The following is a 24,129-nucleotide window of genomic DNA, read 5'->3' as shown; positions in this document are numbered from 1 at the left end:
CAGCCTTCGAAGGGACTGGTCAGGCCTGGAAAGCCTTTGTGCTGCAGAGGACAATGGGCCGATACGTGGGGGTCAAACTGAACCCCAGATCTCGCCCCCTAAAGCGCGGCTCTCTGCCTCGTGACCTCTGAACTTCCAGCCATTGAGCACCACAGAAGAATTAAATCTGTTCCGCTGGACTGTGGAGGTGCAGTGATTCTGTGTGTCCTCCCCATGCCAAACGAGCAGGAGCAAACTCAGGCCTGAGATTATGCAGGGCTCTGAGGCAGATGGTATGTTTCTCACCCATGAAGCCAAAACTTGGCTCTCCTTTTAATTCCTTAATGAAAGAAAACAAACATGACAGACTTTTATAAAGCTTTGGTAACCCCAATCACAAAAAGTGCCACATACACACTGCCGATGCCTGGAGATTACAGTTACATAAACTAAAATCTTGAAGTTTAAAACAAGTAATCAGTGTATGTTTGCAGAAATCATCCAGATGGGAGCTGCGGTCATTTGGTTACCAAATGTTTCAAGGGGCGGAATATCACAGATTCCTCTACAATACTTAAAAGGTTTTATTCACGGCTTCAGCATCTCTTCAGATCAGCACCCTAAACCTTTACTGCAATACCAGGAAGCAGTCTGATGTACATCGTGATGGGGGAGGAATTCCCTTCGACATAAAGGATGGCCCCACCTCCAGTTCAGTTATTGGAAGGATCTTATGGATCTAACACTCACACATCACACTAACCATCTAACACTGATGGCCACCACAACCCCTTCAAAGTCCACTTGATTTCAGCCTTAGTTTTGAAATGTAATTCTCATAATCTCTACTCTTTCATTAAATTATTGGTAATGGCATGATTGTTTTAACATCTTTGATCTAACTGAATATATATTTTAAGATACACTCATATTTTCCTTCTCTTTGACTAAACAGAGAGCAGGGTATTTTGTTTCCTTGTATGGTTATTGACTATACTATTCAACTAAGAAATATAATCATCAACAATCAAAAAGGAATTCTACCGTGTGGATTTTCAAAAGAGGAACATGAGAGTGTAGTTTAACTGTTTATTTGCCATCTTCCTCCTGCTTTCCTTGTTGTTTTTCTTTTTTTTGTTTGGCAGCGGATGCCAGCAGTGTCTTCCCTTGCACTCTTTCGTTGTGCTCATTGAAGGTGTGTGTGGTGGTTTTACTTCCTTCTAAACTTTGCTGCCCCCATCCAACGAAAAAAAAAAAACCCTGACCAAAACATCTGTCCATTTGTGCTCCACCCCCACCCATGACCTCTGACCTTACCGAAGGCCCGACTGAGCAAAAACAGGACCCTTCCCATGAGGCAGTGGGAGGCTCCAGTTTCACTCGGGCAATGAAAGGGACTACTGTAAATAATGGGGTACTGTGTGACCCGGCCTTTATCGGTGGCAGGACCCCCACATCCACTCTACTGTAACAGAGCTGGCGTGTCACAATGCAGCCTCTCAATGCTTCTGAGAACCCCATCCACCCAGAACTCCACCCACAGAGAGCGGACGCAGGAGAGGCCATGGCAGTTCCTCCACCCCCACTCAGAGGGAGGGGAGGGGGCGGAAGGGAGGGGAAGGGGGAGGGAACCCCATTTTTGAGAGACACCCTCTCATCTGTCCTGCCACAAACCCTTTCCTCTTTTGCGCGAACTGAGGTACAGCTGTGGCTGACCATTTCATGTTTTTGCACATAAAACTGTTTCGTTAACAGAAAAGGACAGAAAGAGGAATATTTTATACTGAAGAATTTAAAAGGTTTAGAGCGCACAGTGCTCTTTCACAAAAGGACCTTTCACACAGAAAAGGCAGCAAACTGAAATCTGTATTCAGCTACTGCTTTGCCTTTGGGTCCTGTTCACATATGACCAATGGTTGCCAACTGTAAAATGAACTATACACACTGCTTTGCCTGCAGTTCATTGTTTATTAAAAATATATACATATTTTAATGTTCTAAATGTTGCATCCAAATAATAAGGTACAGCTAGTGCAGGTACTGTAGGGTGTATTTAAGCTCCTACCCAAAATACCTCTCAGCAGTTATGTATTTATATTTTTTAGCTTAGTGTTTGGATGATGGATCCTGCCTTCATGACCACACATCACAAAACATAAAACTACCAGCATTTCTCCAGCATTCACCTACAGTTCAACATGTAATGAGTATCACCATACTCACCCCAGGTTAAATAATGACAATTTCCAGCATACTGATTCACTGTAAAACTGGTGGATACAAAACTTTGGCAAAATGCCTGCAATGGTTTCAGCTCCCGTTCACATAAAAGTTCATACTGGCGGAAAAATGGTGAGGTTTTGCAGGACGCTGGTGCAGTGTGGCCTCGGCTTCGGCCCTGCTCAAGGTCACGCCCTTTTCCTGGCCCCTCCCTTGTCAGATGTGCAGGCCAGGGGTCAGAGGTCGGCTGAAGCATTTCCCCTGTGGAGGATGTGTATGAGGCTGCAGGAAGCTGAATAAGCACAAACACCTGTTTGGGATTCCAGCGTGCTTGATGCTGGTGCAACAATGCCAAGATGAGCTCTGAACGAGACCAACGGAGAGATGGCCAAAGACCTCCCCTCTGCCCATGGGGAAGTGCTTAGGGTCACATTTAAAGGTCTGCATTGGAGTCCTTAAAGGCTGGAGCACCACAAATTATTCATGTTTGGTTCTCTCAAGCCTTGAGTAGGCCAAAATTATTAAAAAAAAAAAACAACTGAAATTCTTAGAGTCTTGGAGTGGTTCACCTCAGCACAGACTGCTTCTAATATTACTGCAAAAGTCTGTCTGAGTCTTCACCTCACTTGAACATTCCATACCCCACATATGCGAAATAAAATTAAAAAAAGAAAAGAAATGGAAACTCAATCAAAAGGTTAACTGCAGTTATCAGGCATTCTATTTATTTTCTGTCCAGGTACATTTACCTATAATTGTTCTGTTTCAGGGAGTTCAGAAACAGTTGACTTTGGTTCAAAATCTGTGGAGATGGTACGTTTTCGATACTCCAAAAGACAATATGAAATTTACAGGTATGATATTCAGGTTTTAATGTCTCTCTCAGATAAAGCCATGACTGGTAGATCTCTTCTTAATACAGAGGCAAGAATACAATATTTTCCCCAGTGTGTGTCCCTTTTACACAAAACCAGGTGTTTAGCTTTTAGTAAGAAATAAATGGACTTTCTACCTTATTTCCATTATACTCCGCCAAGTAAAAGTATGAAGGTAACCATACCGAATGCTACCATAACTAGCATTTATGAGCTATCAGTTATGCCCTCCTGATGGTATTCCCTATATTTGTGTTAGCAAATGCATTCAAATGCGCAAGCATCTCCCCGGATTCAGCGCTTTGGTCAGCAGTGACTGCTGCTTTCTGAGATCCCGCCCACCTCCCTGTCCGCATTGGAAGAGTGGCTCAAACAGGATTCTCATGGTCCCTTAAAAATCCTTCAAAATCCTCAAAAATATTTTAATCCCAGGCTGTCGCACTGTCCCTCAAAAGTCAAAATTCCCATAAAGAGTTCATTTTTAATTTTTTATTATACAGGGCACTAACTACAACTCCCAATTTGTCATATTCACTAGCTTGATATAATTATTATCATGCCTAGAAATACCTGTGCTGACACTGCTGACAAATTGGCTCTTGCTGGCTTGTCCAACATGCCAGCTATCAAAAGTAAGCGATGGTTGATGTTTGTTTTCAGGAGCACCAGCAAGCACATGTCTGTGCAGACACTTACAAAACACACACACACACACACACACACACACACACACACACACACACACACACACACACACACACACACACACACACTCTCACACACACACACACACACACTCACACGTATGCATGCACGTGTGCACTCACACGTGCACACACATGCACAGGCGCATGCGTACACACACACACACACTCACACTCATGCACACACACATACACACACACACACACACACACACACACACGGACACACACTGACACACGCACATCCTGCACACCCCCTCATTCCTATCGCTCTATCGGGGTCCCTACAACTCTCACACACTCCATTCACCCAGCAACAAAAGAGCTAATTAGAGCCCCTCTGTGTGTAAGGCTGCAGCAGGGTCTAATTTGACACTGGCAGGGATTCGGGAGCCGCGATGCTGCTTTCACACGCAGGCTTCTGCACGCTTCAGCTGCCCCTTTGCTCAGGAGCCCACCGGCCGCGCGCTGGAACCAGAGCGGGGCCGGCTGGCACCCCCCAACACCCCCCCCCCCCCCAACGTCCCCGAGGCCACAAACAAGATATTGACAAGATTAAAAATCAGAGCCCAGATAGGAAAAACAAAGCAAAACAAAAACAAGAAATAATGGGGGTTTTAAAAGACCAAACAGTTGCGTTTAAAACCAATTAAAAGGACAGCTGGGGGTGATGAAACAGGATAAAACACAAGGAAAGGGTTTGGTGAACATGTTCCCTGATGCAATTTATGCCTCTTACAGAAAACAGCCCTCTCTGCCCTTTAATGCCTTCTTCTGTCAAAAACCCCATCAAGGCTCATGCTAAATCTCTTCCTTTAGTACTCTTGTGTCATTTTTACATCTCCTAGATGGTGTCTTTTTATGCGTTTAAGAGATCCATTAAAAGAAAATGAAGGATTTTCAGCTGAGAGGGGAAACGGTGGAGGGCTTGTTCCTTTACTTTCCTTATATAACTGCAGGTTCTGTCTGTTCTGCACAATCTCTCTTTAACGTGAGAGATAATGGCCTTCTAAAGCACTGCGCTGAAGTACAATGCAGTACACAAAGTACAATAAATTGCAAAGCCCCCCTTTTGAAATAATTATACTAAACAATTATCACATGAGAACTAAAGACTTACAAGGTATACTACTTTTATAAATATGGCTGCTAGGGTTTGTCAACAATATACTCAACATAACACCGTAAAAAAAAGACAATGTAGGAGATAAAAATACATAGGCTACTTAAACAAACAGCTTAACAGAAATATACACTACAGAGGAGCAACGCAAACGGCTTCACCTGCTGACCGACCAATGATCTAATGTCTTTCTGATCATCTGCCGCGATTGGTACAAAACTGCTGATGACACGTGTTTCTATGGGTTTTCCAGAGACAGAAACCAGGAAGGAAAAATAAGGGGGACAGGAAGTTGCAGGCCACCTGATTACTGGTCACCAGCAACCGCCATGCGCTGGTTTCGCTGTCTCATCTCAAACGGGCATCTGTGGGAGCTGCAGAGCCGGCCTCCTCCCATCTCTGCCCCCCCCAGCCACAGCGCAGGGGCGTGGCGCTCGGCGTTTCGTAAGAGCCCGTGCGGGTGCGAGGCGTCCCCGAGGCGTCCCCCGAGGCGGGAGGCACAGGTGAGCAGGCGGGGGCACCTGTCCCCGAGCCGCGTGGCCTTATCGCCACCGCGGGGGGAGGCAGTTGAGGCATGTTGCGCAGGGCCGCGAGACACGGCAGCGTAACTCTGGGAGCGTTTCTCCGAGCGAGCGCGGCCTCAGATGCTATCAGGCAGACAGCACGCCACCTGGCACCAAAACACCCCCTGCCACTGCTCCAGCTCTGCTTCCTCTGTGGTTTGTTATGTATGAAACCTGCCACACCAAAAGTGTGTGTGTGTGTGTGTGTGTGTGTGTGTGTGTGTGTGTGTGTGTTTGTGTGTCATGAACACTTAATTTATACAGGAACTGTGTATACTACCAACATCAACAGATACTGATTGTATTAATATAATGTGTCTAATATGCTTCAAATTCAATACTGATTCATTCTCTCAAAGCATTTGTATTTAAATGGTATGACACCACAGGTAACAAAGGCTGTCTATGGCCAGATCAACCAGTTATCCCCGCAAATGTCTAATGCTGAAATTAACCAGACAGACAAATATCACACCGCAATGGTCACGGTTTGACAGCTATGAACTCTGGGAATTTGCTAGTAATGTCAAAGGAAACAGATTAATTCATCACTTTGATTAAATGTTTATGATTAATCATGATTAATGATTAAAGATTAATCTTTTCATTACTATTCACATCTTTTTACTGTCTGTAATCTGATCCGTTCTCTTCTGTGCTACAACCATAAACAGCACAGCTATTTCAGAAAGGTTCCATAACCCATCATTTTCACCCATCTTTTCATTAGGTCATGCTAATTATATATATATATACACACACATATATACACACACATATATACACACACACACACACACACACTGATGAGCCAAAACATTATGACCCCTCAAAGGTGAACCAAATAACGTTGATCATCTCCAAACAAGGGCACATGTCAAGGTCTGGGTAGATTAGATGGTAAGCGAACAATCAGTTCTCGTAGTCAACGTGTTGGACGCAGGAGAAATGGGCAGGAATAAAGACCTGAGCAACTTTGACTACAAACCGGCGACAGGGTGTTAGGCGCCCAAGGTCTACTGTGGCACAAGTCACAGAAAATTTTAATGATGGTTACGGGAGGAATGTGTCACATGTGTCTGCGTATGGGGCTGCGTAGCCGCAGACCGGTCAGAGTTCCCATGATGACCCCTGTCCACCACTGAAAGTGCCTACAATGGGCATGCAAGCATAGGAACTGGGCCTTGGAACAGCGGAAGAAGGTCGCTTGATTCGATGAGTGCTGGTTTCTTTTAGATCGCGTGGATGGCCGTGTAAGTGTGCGTCAATTACCTGGGGAACTGATGGCACCAGGATGCACTGTGGGAAGACGACAAGCCGGTGGAGGGAGTGTGATGCTCTGGGCAATGTTCTGCTGGGAAACCCTAGGTCTGGCCATTCATGTAAACGTGTAATGTCACGTCAATTTGACACGTGCCACCTGCCCTAACATTGTTGCAGGTTGCTTTGCAGGTACACCCTTTCATGGCAATGGTATTCCCTCATAACAGTGGCTTCTTTCAGCAGGATAATGAGCCCTGCCACACTGCACACATTTTTCGGGAATGGTTTGAGGAACATGATGAAGTGTTCAAGGTGTTGCCCTGGCTTCCAAATTCTCCAGATGGCAATCCGATTGAGAGTCTGTGGGATGTGCTGGACTGACAAGTCCAATCCACAGCGGCTCCACCTCGCAGCCTACAGGACTTGAAGGATCTGCTGCTAATGTTTTGGTGCCAGATACCACAGCACACCTTCAGGTGTGTTGTAGAGTCCATGCCTTGGCAGGACGGCGCTGTTTTGGCGGCACACGGAGGACCAACAGAATATTAGGCAGGTGGTCATAATGTTTTGGCTCATCAGTATGTATGTATATAGCCTTTATTGCATATATAGCTACATACAGTATATGGAAGAATGGAAACTTGAGTGTTGTTTGTGTATATATATATATATGAGTATATGTTATATATATATATACATATACACAGCTACACTATTTATTCAAACATTACTATCTCTATTTTTTGCCCTGTGAATGAGTTACATACTGAAGATGTTCACACAGTATTCAGCTTGTCTTCAGATAAAAGGACAGGAGCATGTGACATAACCACCATGTGCTTATCATGTAAAGGGTTCAGACTCTTTTGCTAAACCAGTGCGAAGGATGGCCCTGGCTCACTCGATCCGCTTGGTGTCATTCCTACACTCTCTTATAATAATCCCCATTGTGCTGCTGGTCTCCTCCCAAACAAAGAGCCGTTTGACTGCGGGTAACTGGTGGAGGGTGACAAGAGCCTCAATTACCAAACAGCACTTGCCAGGTACGATATGAGAAGCGGCCAGCGGGATGTTAAGTCTGTTGTGGGAAGGCGTAAAAACAGGGCGCTGGTCACCTGGGCGAGCCTCAGGAGGGCGAGATTACGATTACAGGTGTGCGAGACCCTGAAAGCACAATCTGTACCGATAAAAGTCACTGAGGCCAATTGTGGGGATTACAATAAACGGAACAATGATTTGTTGTTGCTCCGAGTACAGGACTAAAGGAAAGGAAACACCCGTACAGTGAATATAACAGAACAGTAAGTTTGTAGAAGTTTCTGTTCTTTTGCAGGAAGAATGCACCCGACCAAATACAACCCAAACAAAGCCAGGGAGGAACTCAGAAAATGCACCTCTTCTGAACGCCCTCTTAGTTCTCTTAGATCTCTGTATTTCATCTTTAATTAGAGTACGATCCCCCTCCGAATCTCTCTCCCAACAGGGCTACATTTCAGGATTTTGCTGGCAATAAGAACACACACACACACACACACACACACACACACACACACACACACACACACACTATTATGTAACATACACAGTAATCCTTCTTTCTTTTTTTAAGCTACCGGATGCACAAACTGTAGAATGGCCAGCAAGCCGAAGAAGCCTATAGGTTGTGGAACAGGCAAGGTTCGTTGTAGTCGGGGGTTTGCTCTGGGAGCGGTGGGTGCGCCCCACTTTGCAGATGAGTTGGAGGCTCCTGCCCCCAAGCCCCCCCCCCCCCCCCCCCCCCCCGGATTTTTATCGTTCATTCAGCAGAGTAAAGCGGTTATCTTCCCTCCACATACTGAAGAGAAGACCACGAGGTTATCAGCCACGCTGATATGCAGAGATAAGACTGCACCTCCTGTTTGAACACTGAGGTGCAGGTATTGCTGCTACGCTTTGTGTAATATGGATTTAACAGCTCTGAGTTTACTGGGTGGTGCCTTGCTACAGGGCACTATCGCAGTGCCCTATTGGGGACTCAACCTCGCAACCCCCAACACCATCTCAGTTGGGGACAATGGCCAGAATAACAAGCAGAACCTTTCTTTTGCATTGCCCATTTATTTTCCACCCGTTACAGTGCTTTGCAAACTGATCACTTCCTATAAAGTGGTTTGTAACACACCACTGTAATCCTATCTCCTACTCACAGCACACACGCACGCACACACGCATGCACACACACACACACGCGCTTCCTAAAATAAACAACCCTAAGTCCACAGCTGAACGTGGCTCTTGTTAAGAGTCAATTTTCTGCCAGACAGAATTTTGACGGAACCCCTATAGGAAACATTAGGCAATCAAAAAACAAACCCCTACATTTATGAATCCTTCCTTCATAAATCTCTCCCAAGTTACTCATATATTACTCCAGGGAACTACTTCAAGGGAACCCCCCCCCCCAAAAAAAATCACCATGTTTCGAGTGCAAAGCCAAACAGTCATTGAGTGTTTCGGAGCTTTATGACATAACACAAACGCCATACAAAAAGAATGGAAGTTAAATATAAACAGGAAACACAGATTTACTGCCTCGTGCATCTCACTCACTCACACACACACACACACACACACACACACACACACACACACACACACACACTCACACACATACACACACACACATACACGCGCGAGCTCACGCACACACACACACGCAGACAGACACACCTACAAATTTTGTTACGTCTGGAAACAATTACAGCCCGTTTAACCTGACCTGCTTGCCACTAAGTGAACTCAGATTAGAAATATTTTGCACATTTGTAACAGGAGATGGCAACAGCTTTGCACAGATGTGCTGGGAAATATTCCACAATTAATCCCCAAAACATTTCCCTGTGTGCTGTGATGTGTCAGAGCTCGGGCTTTTCAGAGATCTTTAAAGAATAACATCGAATTGGAGATCTGCCATCATGATCTGTGCCTACGCAAACATGACATGCCTCTCACTTACCCATCCAATTTCCAATTTCACTGTTGAGTCAAAAGGCAAAAAAATAAAATAATAATTTTCTTCAAGTATAGTGCACTTAAGAAAAACATCTGTCGACCAGGAGGCCTTCAGCGTTCTCAAACTGGATTTCTGAGACATCCCCTGACTAGCCTAATTAAAATGTGCTTCATTAAGCCAGCAGTCTGTTTTTTATACCACATATTAAAGTGTGAAATGTTGCCAATAAAACTGGTAAAGTCTATTTGAAGCATGAAACGTTTGATTCTCTACATCAAAAACCAGGCGCGGCAGCCAGAAGAGATGGCCGATTAAGGACACTTATTGATCAAAGTTTGCTGCGATGATGCGAGGCAACTGAAAACACGTTTACTCTGCTCTGAAATGACCTGCGCATGAAATTGTCTTTTCTCTTCTCATCGCCTTAAATCCACGGCTTTCAGCCGGAGGTGCTTTTTTTTGCGGGACTTCACTGTCATGAACATCGGGCTAGCAAAAAAAAACAAAAAAAAAAAACAGACTCCTATTAGCGCATTTCGCTCAAAACTCAGGCTATTTGAAGTCAATCTGTGTTTTCTGAAGCTGTCAGATAAGCCTAGAGCTCATTGCTCTGTTTGAGAGATAAACCCCTGCAGAGAAATAGCCCTCGCTCCACGCCTTGTCTCAAGTCACCCACTGCATATAGATATTGTAAGTAAAAGCCGGTTCTGTGATTCTACAGCTCTATCGTACCTTAAAGGCTAGACATTGCCCCGGGACTAAGATCAAAGAATCCAGTTCAGCTAATCTCCTCCATCGATGCCCAGGAATGCAAGCCAAATTAAATGAAAGAGCAATTCTAAATGTTGGGCCTGCCCAAATCACGAATAATCGTGCAGAATCGTGAGATCAGTCCTGCCATCGTCTGCTTGTGCTATCCAGCGTGCTAAATATATGCATCTCACAGAGACAGGATTCAAGCATCGGTACAGTCAAACCAATCGGAGAACAAGCAGATTTTTTTCCTTTTTCTCTGTGGAAATGAGTGCTTCACGGCTGTTCCCTGCTCTTTGCTTTGAAGTGCTTAAACATATTTACAGAGAATGCGGGACCAAAATGGAGAGAGTCTCTGGGCATCACCCTGTAAATTAGGAGGCGCTTATTGAATCAGTCTCTTCCAACACACAGCAGTCACACGCGGGGAAGTAACGCTATCCTCAGCTGCACTTTAACCAGAGAAGATTCCTGCAGATTAGGGCAATCAGGACCCTAAATGTCATAACGCCAAACAGCCTAATCCTACTTTTTTCTGTCTGCGCACTTGCAGTTAAATTCAGCCAAACCACTGTGAGCGACGTCCTTGACTGTGACAAACTGACTTAAGAAAGCCGGGCTACCGCATTTCTTGTTCTCCATTTCTTTTTCAAACATCTTTTTTTTTTTTTTAGTAATTTTAGCCACCAAATTCATCATTTTGTGTAGGAAAGAAAAAAAATGTAACACCAGAAACACCTGTTTGAATTCTTCCATCAGATCTAGGAAGAAAGTGGTAGGGATTGAACAGAGCCCTGAGTCTGAGTTCTGCTATAAAAAGCTGTTCCAGGCCAAGGCCAGCCCCAGTCCACACAGTTACACACACTTCTCAGCAGGTGGGGTCCAGTCCAGTCACTCACAGCCCTTAAGAATGATTAATAATCACCAGCCTCCCCGAAATCGGAAGGTTCTAACACACAACGTCTGCTCATTCACTTCATTACCGGATACGGACAGTGAAAATGTCCATCATTCCAGCGGAAACGAAACCGCACACGGAGCCCAAACAGCACTCCTCGCCAGCCACTCCTCGCAGAGGGCGGGTCCATCTGGGCTGATAACAGACAGATTTGAAAGCTATTAAAAAGCCGGCATCGCGGCACGTAGAGGCAGAGGTGCTTACCTGTGCCTGGCGCGGAGGCACACTCTCAGTGCTGTAAATCAGGGGGAGCACGGCCTGCCAGGGCCAGGGGGGCCCCACACTCCACCTTAGCCAGGCACGTTACCCTGTAAGAGGTCATCCGCGGCGCCCGCAGGGTCAAGGCTCTGCCTCCTTCTTCCAGCCCTCACTTCCTGCCAAGGGGGAGGAGGGGGCTGATCTACCCCCCACAACACCCCCCCAACCCCCTACAACACCCCCCCAACCCCCTACAACACCCCCCCAACCCCCCACAACACCCCCCCAACCCCCTACAACACCCTAACTGGGCCCTCTGTTAGTGGGCCATGCTAACATTACAGTACAATATGCCAATTACATCTATTATGAGAGGAGGATTAAGAAAAACTTAGATGTGGAACATAGATTTTGCTTTCATGATCGATGTATGGAAATGTCAGAACATGTATTCTGGACTGCTCTTGTCTCTTCCAACTCAGCATGAGATCGGATTGGCTACATCAATAAATGAGTAAGTAATTAAAAATAATTATTTTACTAAATGAATGAATGAATGAATGAAAATGTGATCAATGTATTGGGTCTGCTGGGAAAAGGGTATCAGCATCTCTGATGATGGTTGCCTCCTCCTCCTCAGTCTTCTTCTTTACATTACACTACATGCATTTAACAGAAGCTCTTAACCAGAGACTTCCAGCACAATAGAACAGAAGTGTATTCTTTCAATTTAAATGAGCAACAGTATCAGTCCAGACACTCCCAGACCAGTGAATGTGAGCATAACACTATTCAAGCCCTACCACAAATTAACTTGCGTAACCTGACTAGACAAGGGAAGCCAAGTATACATGACATGGGTGGCCAGACAGAGAGTGGAACCCCCTTTTTCACTGAGAGCTGACGATGTGCTCACCCAGCGTCTGAGGGCAGGAAACAGGAAGCTGGCTATCCCACAGCCCCCTAAAGAGGGACCGCCATTCTGCGGCACTGGACACCGCAGTTTGGTGGAACAGGTAATAACGAAGGCCATACAACCCAAGACGTTTAATGTTCTGAATGTTAAACAGCAAAACTGTCTGGTCTTAAGCAAGGGGACATAACCCAGCTGTTCCCTCAAACATTCTCTCTTATCAGCACGGAGCGGCACTGCACACTGGAATGCCATCCGTGCTCATCTCAGTTTTTAAGTACGTCCCTACAGGATTACAGAGGCAGCCTCAGAAAGTACCCCCCCCCCAATAAAAACATCTTAATTACACAGGTAATTAATAACAAAGGAGTTCCTTTACCTACAGTGTAAACTTAACACTACCCATGTGCATGTCAGTGTCAGTATACACTCCTACAGGGAACCAAAGACTTAGAATGACAGCTTGACAACCCCCCCCCCCCTCCCGATAAAGACATCTGTAGTTAGGTAGCATAGGAGGTACACATGGAAATTAGGCAACAGGTGCAAACATAGAACTATCCATGCGCAACTCCAGTTTAATAACGGGAAGCAGTTAGAGTGACAGCTTGACCCTGCCCCCACCCCTCAGGCCCCGCGATCCCCGCCCCTCAGGCCCCGCGACCCCCGCCCCTCAGGCCCCGCGACCCCCGCCCCTCAGGCCCCGCCCCTCAGGCCCCGCGATCCCCGCCCCTCAGGCCCCGCGACCCCCGCCCCTCAGGCCCCGCCCCTCAGGCCCCGCGATCCCCGCCCCTCAGGCCCCACGAACCCCGCCCCTCAGGCCCCGCGAACCCCGCCCCTCAGGCCCCGCGACCCCCGCCCCTCAGGCCCCGCGACCCCCGCCAGTCAGGCCCCACGACCCCCGCCCCTCAGGCCCCGCGAACCCCGCCCCTCAGGCCCCGCGACCCCCGCCCCTCAGGCCCCGCCCCTCAGGCCCCACGACCCCCGCCCCTCAGGCCCCGCGATCCCCGCCCCTCAGGCCCCGCGACCCCCGCCCCTCAGGCCCCGCGACCCCCGCCAGTCAGGCCCCGCGATCCCCGCCCCTCAGGCCCCGCGAACCCCGCCCCTCAGGCCCCGCGAACCCCGCCCCTCAGGCCCCGCGAACCCCGCCCCTCAGGCCCCGCGAACCCCGCCCCTCAGGCCCCGCGAACCCCGCCCCTCAGGCCCCGCGAACCCCGCCCCTCAGGCCCCGCGATCCCCGCCCCTCAGGCCCCGCCCCTCAGGCCCCTCGACCCCCGCCCCTCAGGCCCCGCGATCCCCGCCCCTCAGGCCCCGCGACCCCCGCTCCTCAGGCCCCGCGACCCCCGCCCCTCAGGCCCCGCGATCCCCGCTCCTCAGGCCCCGCGACCCCCGCCCCTCAGGCCCCGCGACCCCCTGCTGTGTTTACCTGTGCTGCTCCACGGCGTCGCTGTCGAGCAGCTCGGCCCCGCACACACTGCAGCGCTCCTCCTGGCCGCGGCTCACGGGCTTCACCACGGCGGTGAACTCGCCAAGCTTGCTGAAGAACTCCCTCTGGATGAAGCTGGACGAGTGGATCAGGCCGCCGTAGGCGCTGAGGTCCATGGACATGGCCAGGGCGGGAGTGACGTGCAGGGAGGGCCCGCCGGGGGCCGGCACGGAGAGCGCCATCTTGTGGTTGGGGGTGGGGGGGTAGAGGGGCAGTGGGTGCTTCTCCGGCCCCATCTGGCCGGTGTCCCCGCCCTGAAGGTCCCCGGCGCCCTCGTCCCGGGCGAAGTGCAGCTCGCGGGCGCTGGTGATGACACTGCTGCGGGTTGGGGTGCCGGGCCCCTCACGGTTCCGATCCGCTTCACCGTTCCGCTCCCCGTTCCCAGACGAGCCAGACTCCGCGGCCCTGGGGCTCTCCCGCCCTGACGGCTCGTCCACCTGCATGGCCTCCACCTGGCCCCGCCCCGAGAGTCCGGGCGGGGCCCCCTGAGGGCCGTCCCGCAGCAGCGAGTGGCCGATGCTCATCAGGCTGTCCACCGCGGCCTTGGTGGGGCTCACAGTGGCGGACAGACCAAAGGACATGGAGACGGACGGACTCTGATCCGCGGGGCCGGCCAGTGCCAGCCGTGGGTGGGCGGAGTCGCCGTACATGCCCTCCTCCGGGGACGGCCTCTTGGAGGGCAGCGTGCCCCGCCCGTGCCTCGCCCTGCGCTCGCCCTCCTCTTCGGCCCCGCCCTCGGCCACTCCTGGCTCCGCCTCCTTGTCGTCGGTGGACTGGATGGTCTCCAGGATGCGCAGGCACTGCTCCTCCAGGTACTCGATTTCCAGGATCTCCGCCGCGTACAGCAGGTCGTCCAGGTCCTCCACTTTGGCCTGGAGGGTGGCGGTGTAGGCGTAGTCCAGGATCTGCTGGAAGGTCTTTGGTGAGAGGAAGTCCAGGGTGTAATGCTGGCTGTTGCGGTGGAAGAGGATCTCGAACATCTTGCTGGTGCAGGCCAGCACGGTGCGGTGAGCGTGGAACTCCTGCCCGTCCACCAGGATCACCACGTCGCACAGCGTCCCCGCCAGGCGCATCTGGTTGGCCTTCTGCAGGAGGGCTGTGGGGTGGTAGGGATTCTGCAGCTGGATCATGCCCATTTTAGTCAAATCCATAACGTCTCCGACGCTCGCCAAACCAACTCATGAGGAAGTCTTTTCCCTCCACACCGCTGGCCTCTGTCTCGGGATCTTTGTAAACGTCCAATCTGTCTAAAGAGAAAAGGCATATCACGTTAAACATGATTACGAATGGATACAGCATTCATGTTAAAACCCTGTCTGATTACTGTTTGACAAGAACAGTTCTACACAAAGAAACATAAAAATGTAACCTACTGAACTGAATGATCGTTCAGTTGTCTGTAATGTAATCCATTAACTGTGGGTGGGATGGATTTTGCTGGAATTGTACAATTGTTTTAATATATCAAAGCAAAACTCCTACATACAACAACAGACAGATTGTTTAAGCTTTATTCTGCTCTAGTCTGAGGCACATTGATTTTTAAAGCATATTGTCCATCAGGAGTGGAGGAAAAGCTGGATACAATTTTAAAACATTCAGTTGTATTGAATATCAATACCAGTCCAGCAATCACAGGATTGGACTGTGATGGGCTTTGTAGGGGTATGAAAGTGCAGTAAAGAAAGTTAAAGAACAGAATAGATAAACTGATAGATAGATAAATACACACTATTTAAAACAGCAGTAGAACAGACAGAGATAATAGTAAATGGTAGATGTTTTGGCGGAAAGGTATATTTAGGCTGTTCTGCTCCATAATCTCCAACACATAAAATGTTGTGGTCCTGTGGTTAAAGAGCACACTCTCTTCTTCATATACATTCCTGTGCCACCATCTGTCTTCTGCATCTGAATAAAGCACAACTGGAGAATCACAGCGCAATTTTCAGCCTCTGTGCCGTGAGGGGATTTATTGCAACATGTGAACGCAAGATAGAAATAGAACTTTGTTCCAGATAAACATCACCTCCGCTGCTGACACCAGTGTTGTCCCTACTGCGGCGAACAAACATCTCAACCAACTCTGAACATGCACACAGGTTTTAAATGCCATCTTTAAAATTGCCATTGATTGTGCATTTCAAACCATCTATAAATTATAACCTGACATTTAACTGCCAGCAATCTGCCCAATCAGCACTCATCACAAAACACGCAGACGTGCTGTGCGCTGCTCAAACGTCCAACCGAAAGAGCTCGCTCGGAGCGCTCCGAAAATGTTTGCCAAAATAACACATTTTAGGGTCATCCATCCATCGGAATGAAAGGCCGGCGGAGCCCGAATCCGCCCGGCCACTGTGGCGAAAAGCCCTGCCAGTCCCGCGGCCTCTAACAGAACATGCTGGTTCTCGGCTCACAAAGGCCATCATCAGCACCCCTCCTGAAATGAAAACGGCAGCTCATTGGGTATTCCCGTCACAGAGAGGTAAGCAGCACACAGCATGGGGAGAGTGCAGGGGAGAGTGCCAGACTCCCAACGCTGCAGAGCCACTGAGCATGTGCAGCCGATACCCCTCCGGCGCTGGCCAATCTCCACGCGCTGGCCAATCACCACGCGCGCAAACACCTGATGTCACCGCAGACACACAGGAGCTTAACAGGGTACACACCGATATCCTAAAACCAAAAAATAATAAAAACACAAGTTTATTTTTTTTTTACAACTCAGCAGGTAATTCAGCAGACAGAAAGCTTAACCGAGCCAACAAACTTTAGGAAGAGACTTTGTCTTCGGCGGCAGTCATTTTAGGGCAAAAATCTAAGGGCTCAAATTTCAAATTATGATGTAATTGCGTTTCACCGTGATGTCGGCTGTACCATGCACCGTCTCTGGCCACGCACACTTCAGTCAGTTATGGCATGGTTGCGTCTGTAATACCACAAAGCAAAAACCTGCTGACCTGGGCGTTCATCTGCAAAACGCCATCGAATCGTTAGGAAAGCTTTTGAAAAAGGAAAGTTTTCAGTAAATGCAATCACACAGTGGTTTCTTGCAAGTAGATTTAAGATCGCTAAAAATTATGGAAAAAAATTCTGTCAAGGGGGCACGGGATTACAGCAAGGGCAGGAAGAACACCGCTGAGATTTGTGGGGTTGAGCAACCGTTACCCCATTGCCTTCACTTTCATCATCTCCATCAACCGCAGTGATAAAAGCAGCCGCAAGCCATGGGACGTATGAAATATCATATAGCATATAAATACTATAGCACAACTGTGTCACCATGTTTACAAGGCAACTCACTGAGGACAGCCCAAAGTTAATTTGTAGAAAATTATACATCAGTCTTAATCTAACACTGTTCATGTGGAAAAGTAGCACAAAACCAAAACCAAGCTCTCCTGAAATTAAAGGCTGTTCATTTAATCAAATTGTTCTCACTCAATGTAGCAATAATATATACATTTCAAGAATCGCCTTCAGAACCTGACTGTTCTATTGATTGTAAATATTGATGGAGCTTGCTAATTATGTTAGATTTCCCATGAAGGCTGTTGGTTCTATGGATGTCAAACCTCATACATGTTTTTTAAAACATAATGAATAGATTTAAAAATCACCAAAGGCATAAAAAATACATAATATGCATTTGATGCAAATTTGTATTGGTTGAGAATGAGGATGCATTTTCTTACTTCGTGAACATAGGGGGACTTCTAACGCTAGACTCACCTTCCTAAACCTATGGGTAGGAGGCTTTCAGTGCAACATTTATTACCTAAAACACAGGAATTCTTCCAGCACTAGGCTTACTTTCTAAAGCTACAGGTAGATGCTTTCTAGAACTAGGCTTATTTCTTAAAACATAGGACAGCTTCTAGCACTAGATGGCCACATAAGGACTGTTGGCTCTTTCAGAAATATACCTGGGAATGTTGTACCTTTTGAAAGCACTTAAAATTTAATGAGAGGCCTTTTTAACAGAAAAAAAACAAAGGCCAAATGATGAATTGGAGTTGGACCATCTTTGGAAGGTAAAATGTTAATGGGGCTTGACACACGAATTTGGGGTGTAAATGGGTACTGGATAGACAACTGAGTGATTACTCCCAATTTCTGTCATTTAAACAGAATTATTTTGACGGGGAGGCTGAGCGGACATAATATTGTGCTTCTGAACTTGTAAAGGAAACCAAGACCATACCAGCGTGTGCAACATGTAATGAGGTGATTGAGGTCATTAAACAAGAGAAGCTTTTTATTTCTCAGCACATTCTGAGCAGAAATGTCTATTTACAACAGCAAGGACAACAGCGTGTCCTTCAGCTAAGAAAAGAAGGTGAACACTAAACATACGCAGTTTTCCGTTTGCTCTGCCATTTGTCAGTTCTTATACAAAGTATTTTAAATTGAGGTTTTCCTGGGATAACAATTTCTCAGCAGTAATATATCAGTTAGGGGAAAAAATCAATAAAACAAACATTCCATAAAAACTAACTGGGTAACAAGAATACTCACAGCTGACTGACGCGAGACTGTCACGGAAATGAAATGAACACAGAAAGTGACAGTTAATGTATCAATCAACGGTCTGCAGGGATATTAAACAAATTAATATGCAATATCTGGCGCGCAGATGGGGGAGCGGGTCCAATCCGCGCGCATATTCCGGCCGCTGGGTGTGAGGAAAGGTGGGAAAGGGTGGAAGGAAGGAGGCACTCCTACATGGTATGGAGAGGCGATACAAACGTGACGAATAAAGTTGTATCTCAAAATCAGCTGCCACTTAAACGTAAGGCACACGTTTAAGAAAATGCAATTTCGTCTGCATCAATTAATGTCCAGCGCGTAAGGGGACACGCGCTAAACATTTGGCAAGCCCGGAAAGATCACAAGGGTGCTAACTTTAGACATTTAAACCCCGTCTAACGTTATCAAAGTCGTGTCGTTTCAGGAAATAAAGCTAACACGTTTACTACGGAACAAGGCAATTACTGGAAACCTGGCTAATTATCCACTCCGCTCTGCCCTCAACATCGACTGATATCGTCTGGCAATGAAAGCGCCCCGACATAACAGATCAAAAGGCAACCATTCCCGCTAAACTGACAGAATTTCAATCAAATATTGTACTTTAACCAAAAATTCGTACTTTCACTCACTTATTAAACATGTTCTCTTCTCATCGACGAAAACGAATAGCCAATAATATAAATGTACCACATCTCAGCGAAATGATCTCCCAGCGCCGTCTGATTGAAAAGGCATTACAATATGTGACTTTACAGAGAACACAAATAAAGCCATGCAATTCGCCTGGTGGCAAAACGTCTACCAGCTGCTAAAGACCTTCACAGTGTAACAACGTTTATTCTTCTGCTTTTGTTAAAACGAAGAGAAACACCTTGTTAAATGACCGTGTAGCGCCAGCTCACAGCCCGCTGTAAAGGATTTGAATAATCTGCTCTGCAATTTAAAATCAACGCTTCCAGAGCACCAGAGGAAATAGGTGGTTTCAGAATTACGGATTTGCTAACCTTCAGCAACGAATGTGACGCGCTGGCTCTATAATGTGGTACTTAATTCCAGCAGGTCTTTTCGTCTGCTAAATATTGAGCTCGCTAACCGTCATCTTGCTAATTACACATCACAGCTTCTCCGAGCGCATCAAGTGCGCTAAGCCTCGACCTTCACTTTTCAACTTCGTCCAAAAAAATCTAAAGTAATCTAACAGTACACCTTTTTAAAAAATCAAATCATGTAGACGCATTAATACAGTACTTCAGAAAACCTAGTCACTCAGTGTGGTAATATGTCACACCGTCTGGAGGGTAATGAACTGTAGAATACGACCAGACCGCACGTTTCTCCGGTTGTGATCCCCTGAATACTAAAACAGGCTCTTACGTCAACTTTACATCTCCAACCACCTATACCCTCAACAGAAATCCAATAAAAACTTATATATATTACAATAACTAACTATGCGACGTGCTTTGTGTTTATTATAAAACTGTCTACATAAAATAAGACGAATAACTAATCATTTTTAACCCTTCAGGAAAAAAAGAAAAAACCGAAAGACCGCACTTAAAGTACAATGCAGGGTACTTGCAAGGCAAGAAACGTGCGTTTCTTTAAAGAGATTTTTAAAAACACGAATAGCAATACCAAACATTTTTACCGTGCAAAGACAGCTCTACCCAAGCAGAGTGACGGGTCTGTCACATTTATCTGCAAGCCCCGCGCCCGTAAGATATTTGCACTTACCTAGGTAGCACGGTTTATTTCCGAATGTGTAGGCTTAAGGCAGCAGCATTGTAAACCAGTTCACAGTACCCGCTCCACACGCACTAACTCCTCTTTGCTTTCGGGTTAGCAAATCAACACAGTGGTGACGTCAAGGCTTTGACTCACTCTTTTTCTTTCTTTAGCTCCATGCAAACACTGCGAAAGTGAGACACCTAGGGGGCTGACATCTTTAATGCTGGCTTGACGGGATAAAGCGGTTTTGAATGTGTGAAGATTAATTAGGGTTAGGGTTAATGATGAACGAGCAGGTTAAGAGCGATGCCGTTTCCATTCAAGACGCAGTTACCGTCAGCACCGACATCGTGAAAGCAATCATATAGATGCAAAAAAAACGGGGATGCAAGGGGTCATGCGTGTGTGATGATCAGGGTACAGTGGAGCACATTATTGAACTTGTGTATAGAGCTAAAGAGAGAGACAGAGAAAGAGATCGACCTTTACCTTGCAAACCTGAACATTTATCAGAGTAGTTGCAGCACGGAGCTTCAACAAACTTCAATGCAACGTGAACTCCATGTAAACTCAGGATGCGTTGCTGCGGGCGGCGCGTTTGAACCCTAGTCTACATCCAAGCAGGAAAACTCAGGCTGGGACGCCTTGGGCGCACCTGAGCGCAGGTACTGTATAATATTTTTGTAACCCTCCTCACGTCACCATCGCCGCTACGTGTCTGCCTGTCTGTCCGCAGCAAAAGAGCGCAGTAATGACGTTTGACCACTAGAGGTCCAGTTTGAATCGAATGGGGGAGCGGGGTCTGCACAATATTAGACTGCACATTAGGTCATCCTTGGGAGAGGAGAACATGGGTAAGTATGTGTAGGTCCCCTGTCCGTCTCCATCTATGAGTTCGCTGAATTTTCTAACGAAAAGTCAAGTTGTTTGGCGCACTATGACCTACTAACGTAAAATTATGACACATTACGCAGCCCACAACATTCCTGCCAGCCTCTCGTGCCAGTAAACAACCTTACAAGGCAATGAAACAGCTGAATTGTTCAGTATAATCTTAGTGTGTGGTATGTTTGTCCTTAATCCTGACATGACTAATCGCCTCTAGTATCCATAGTACTGCTTTGTTGTCTTTTTACTGCTATAGTCATTTTTAGTCAGCAAAGAAGTATATTTGAACAAACACTATCTGGAGATGACTTTTCTTTCTTTCTTCTCAACAAAGTCAAATGTATGTTTGCCTTTAAATTTTATTAATTTAATGGAATGATGACACGCAATTTTACCTGTAGTAGTGATCGAGCTTTTCACTAAATAAATTTGATACCCTTGCAGTATACAGATGCAAATAGGTGGTGACTGTATATCTTTCAGCTTATTGCTTGCTGGTTGCAAAATTTGATACGTGCAAATCTTGAAAGTTTTGTAGCTCTGCGATACAGTATCTGTTATTTGATAACCTATTGTGTGACGTAATATATACTCTAATAAGAGCATTTCAACACTAGATTGAAATATGATTATGGAACTACATGCGTGCGTGCACGTGCTGGGCTTGGAGCGAATTACGCATGTTATCCATACTGTTTCCCATGGTGCAGCAAACATCAGGTACTTCAATGCAAGCCAACATGAGATTAATGTCGGAGTTTAATACTTTAAAGGAGAGAGAAAGAGAAGCGTGGCTATGTGCCAACTTTGAACAAAAACCTCCGTGCTGCGTTAACTCGTAGTGAGAAAGCTACCTTGAAAGATTATACTTTTACAATGAAAGATTATGCTTATCCAGAAACATAAAAGCCCGCATGTGGAAGGAAGCTACAGTACAACACTGTAAACCATATGACGGATTCATTAAGGATAAAGAAGCTGTGGGAAACAGGTGTCTCCCCATGCTGGGCTAAGCAGTGTGTTATTACTCCACAATGCACGGCTCGCTTTCCGTGGTACAAACACAGGGGAAAAAGGCATCGGGTTATCAGCATCTTCACGAGTCTCTCCCAGCTCTAATGGAGAGGAAGCGGAGAAGAGAAGAGACTGCGGTTTGCTTCTGGAGGGCTCTCAGGATGCGATGTTATGATTAAGGCTTTGCAGTCCTGAATTCTTCAACAAGAGTGTTAGCTTTAACTCTAGCTATGAGTCCATCTTTGAAATCTTGAATCCATTTTACATCGTAGCTACCTCCATCATTCATTCTTTATTTATTTTTAGATTACAGTTGAAGATATGCCACACCAGCTATTTTCCTGCACTATGTTCTGGGAAGTGCATAGGTGTGAATATGTACAACTAATTGGACAGGTCAAGCAGAAGAGGTCAGCACACCCACCGACTGTCCAAGAGGTGAGTGTGATGCGGAGAAATGAGCCGAAGAGCTGGTTACACCCTGTGCAAACCGCTACAATGCTGGCATTGTGATCATATATAGGAAACAAAACAACACAACAAACAGTGATAATGGCAACAGCAGTAAAAATGACATTGTATCTGGAGGCATTTTTGAGAGGTGCTGTGCTGTGTGTTCCTCTGCGTTCTCAGTGGGGAGTGAGGTGTGAGGAGCCTGTGGAGCTGTGAGACTATCCACCTGCACACAGGGTTCAGGGGACTCTCTTCACCTGCATGGGTCAAGGCCCGCCCACCCTAACCTTTGACCCTTACCTCTGCTCTGACCTGGGAGGAATCAGCTTGCACACACCTTGTATTTGTACTTACCTAAGCACACCTGTGCATTCCAGACACAGAAAACATTGTTTTTTTTTTTTTTTAAAACATTTACCTTCTCCCACATTATAGTGATATAGTGATAATGTCTAAGTTCAAACACAACACGCAAATCTGTTTCAAAAATATGTGGCCACGCTCTCTCTCTCTTTCTCTCTTCCACACACACAGGAAGCACATCAGTTATCTTTCAACACAGGAAATGTGACAGTACGTTTTGTTCAAAGCATGATGAGCTACTGGAGAAGGGTCTTTTGCTGCCACAAGTCTTTTTTTTTTTAAATATGGCATAATGCACATGTGACATGAGACACCTTTATAGTTTTGAATCACAGCAGTTTTCACTTCCGCATAATGGAGTTTTAGTTTCCATTGCATCTGCTCTTCTCTACTGCTGTGGTTTTTATCCTCTTGTGGGGAACCTTTGCTGAGCTTTCAAATAATAAAAGTGACATAGCTGCGGAAACTCATTCAAAGAAACCACTGTGTCTGCTGCCAGTATTTAACAATACTTTATTTTTCATATTTCAAACAAAGGGCTTTTAAATGTGTCGGGTCTTTACCAGCTTGCTAAGAATTCCTGGCTTTTCTGGCCATCTTTGTGTTTTTCCTTGTTGAGGTCAAATGGTGAAGCCGTCATGATGACTGAGGTGTTTTGTTTACCAAAGGCATGTTTACCCTTCCAAGGCCGGGTTTCACACCCATGTGATGAAGTGACAGCATGATTCGATGAGGGAGACTTTTAATCAATATCATCCTCCTCAGACCGAAGAGTGAGAATTGAAAGAGCTTATTGGTACCAGTGATGTGACAGGTAGCATGACTGCTGGTGTGTGACCTCATTGCAACCATTAGGCAGACCATAAGCTGCAAAGATATCAAAATGACAAGGTAAGAAACACTCACCAGAAGCTGTTTTCACTTGCCGTTTTTGCAGGAAGTACATTATGAAAGAGAACTCTATTAAAATCTTTTATGGTAAGTATCACATGATTACATGAATGACTGGGTGTTTCAGGCCACATGCTGTAAGGCCAGAAGTCTCACTGATGATACAGGCTGGTCCAGAGCTTTCCATCAAAGTTAAAGGATGAATGCAATCCCAGCTCAAAGAGAC

The 24,129-nt window shown here is 46.5% G+C and overlaps 1 protein-coding gene across 1 annotated transcript in view; it reads right to left on the bottom strand.

Annotated features, from left to right (window-relative positions):
* The window catches only part of zbtb16b (zinc finger and BTB domain containing 16b), a 108,074-nt gene extending 87,669 nt beyond the window's left edge, over positions 1 to 20,405 (bottom strand). Inside the window, exons 1-2 of the mRNA XM_036536247.1 lie at positions 20,301 to 20,405; positions 13,968 to 15,274 (exon numbers count right to left, since the gene is read on the bottom strand). Coding sequence (XP_036392140.1) covers positions 13,968 to 15,178 — 1,211 coding nt within the window. The 5' untranslated portion in view covers positions 15,179 to 15,274; positions 20,301 to 20,405. The remainder of the gene's footprint in view (positions 1 to 13,967; positions 15,275 to 20,300) is intronic.
* Between the last annotated feature and the right edge of the window lie 3,724 nt (positions 20,406 to 24,129).

Source organism: Megalops cyprinoides, chromosome 9 (genome assembly GCF_013368585.1).
Source record: "Megalops cyprinoides isolate fMegCyp1 chromosome 9, fMegCyp1.pri, whole genome shotgun sequence".
Taxonomy (NCBI): Eukaryota; Metazoa; Chordata; class Actinopteri; order Elopiformes; family Megalopidae; genus Megalops; species Megalops cyprinoides.
The sequence above is the reverse complement of the archived record's forward strand: the minus strand, read 5'-3'. Positions and strand labels throughout refer to the sequence as shown.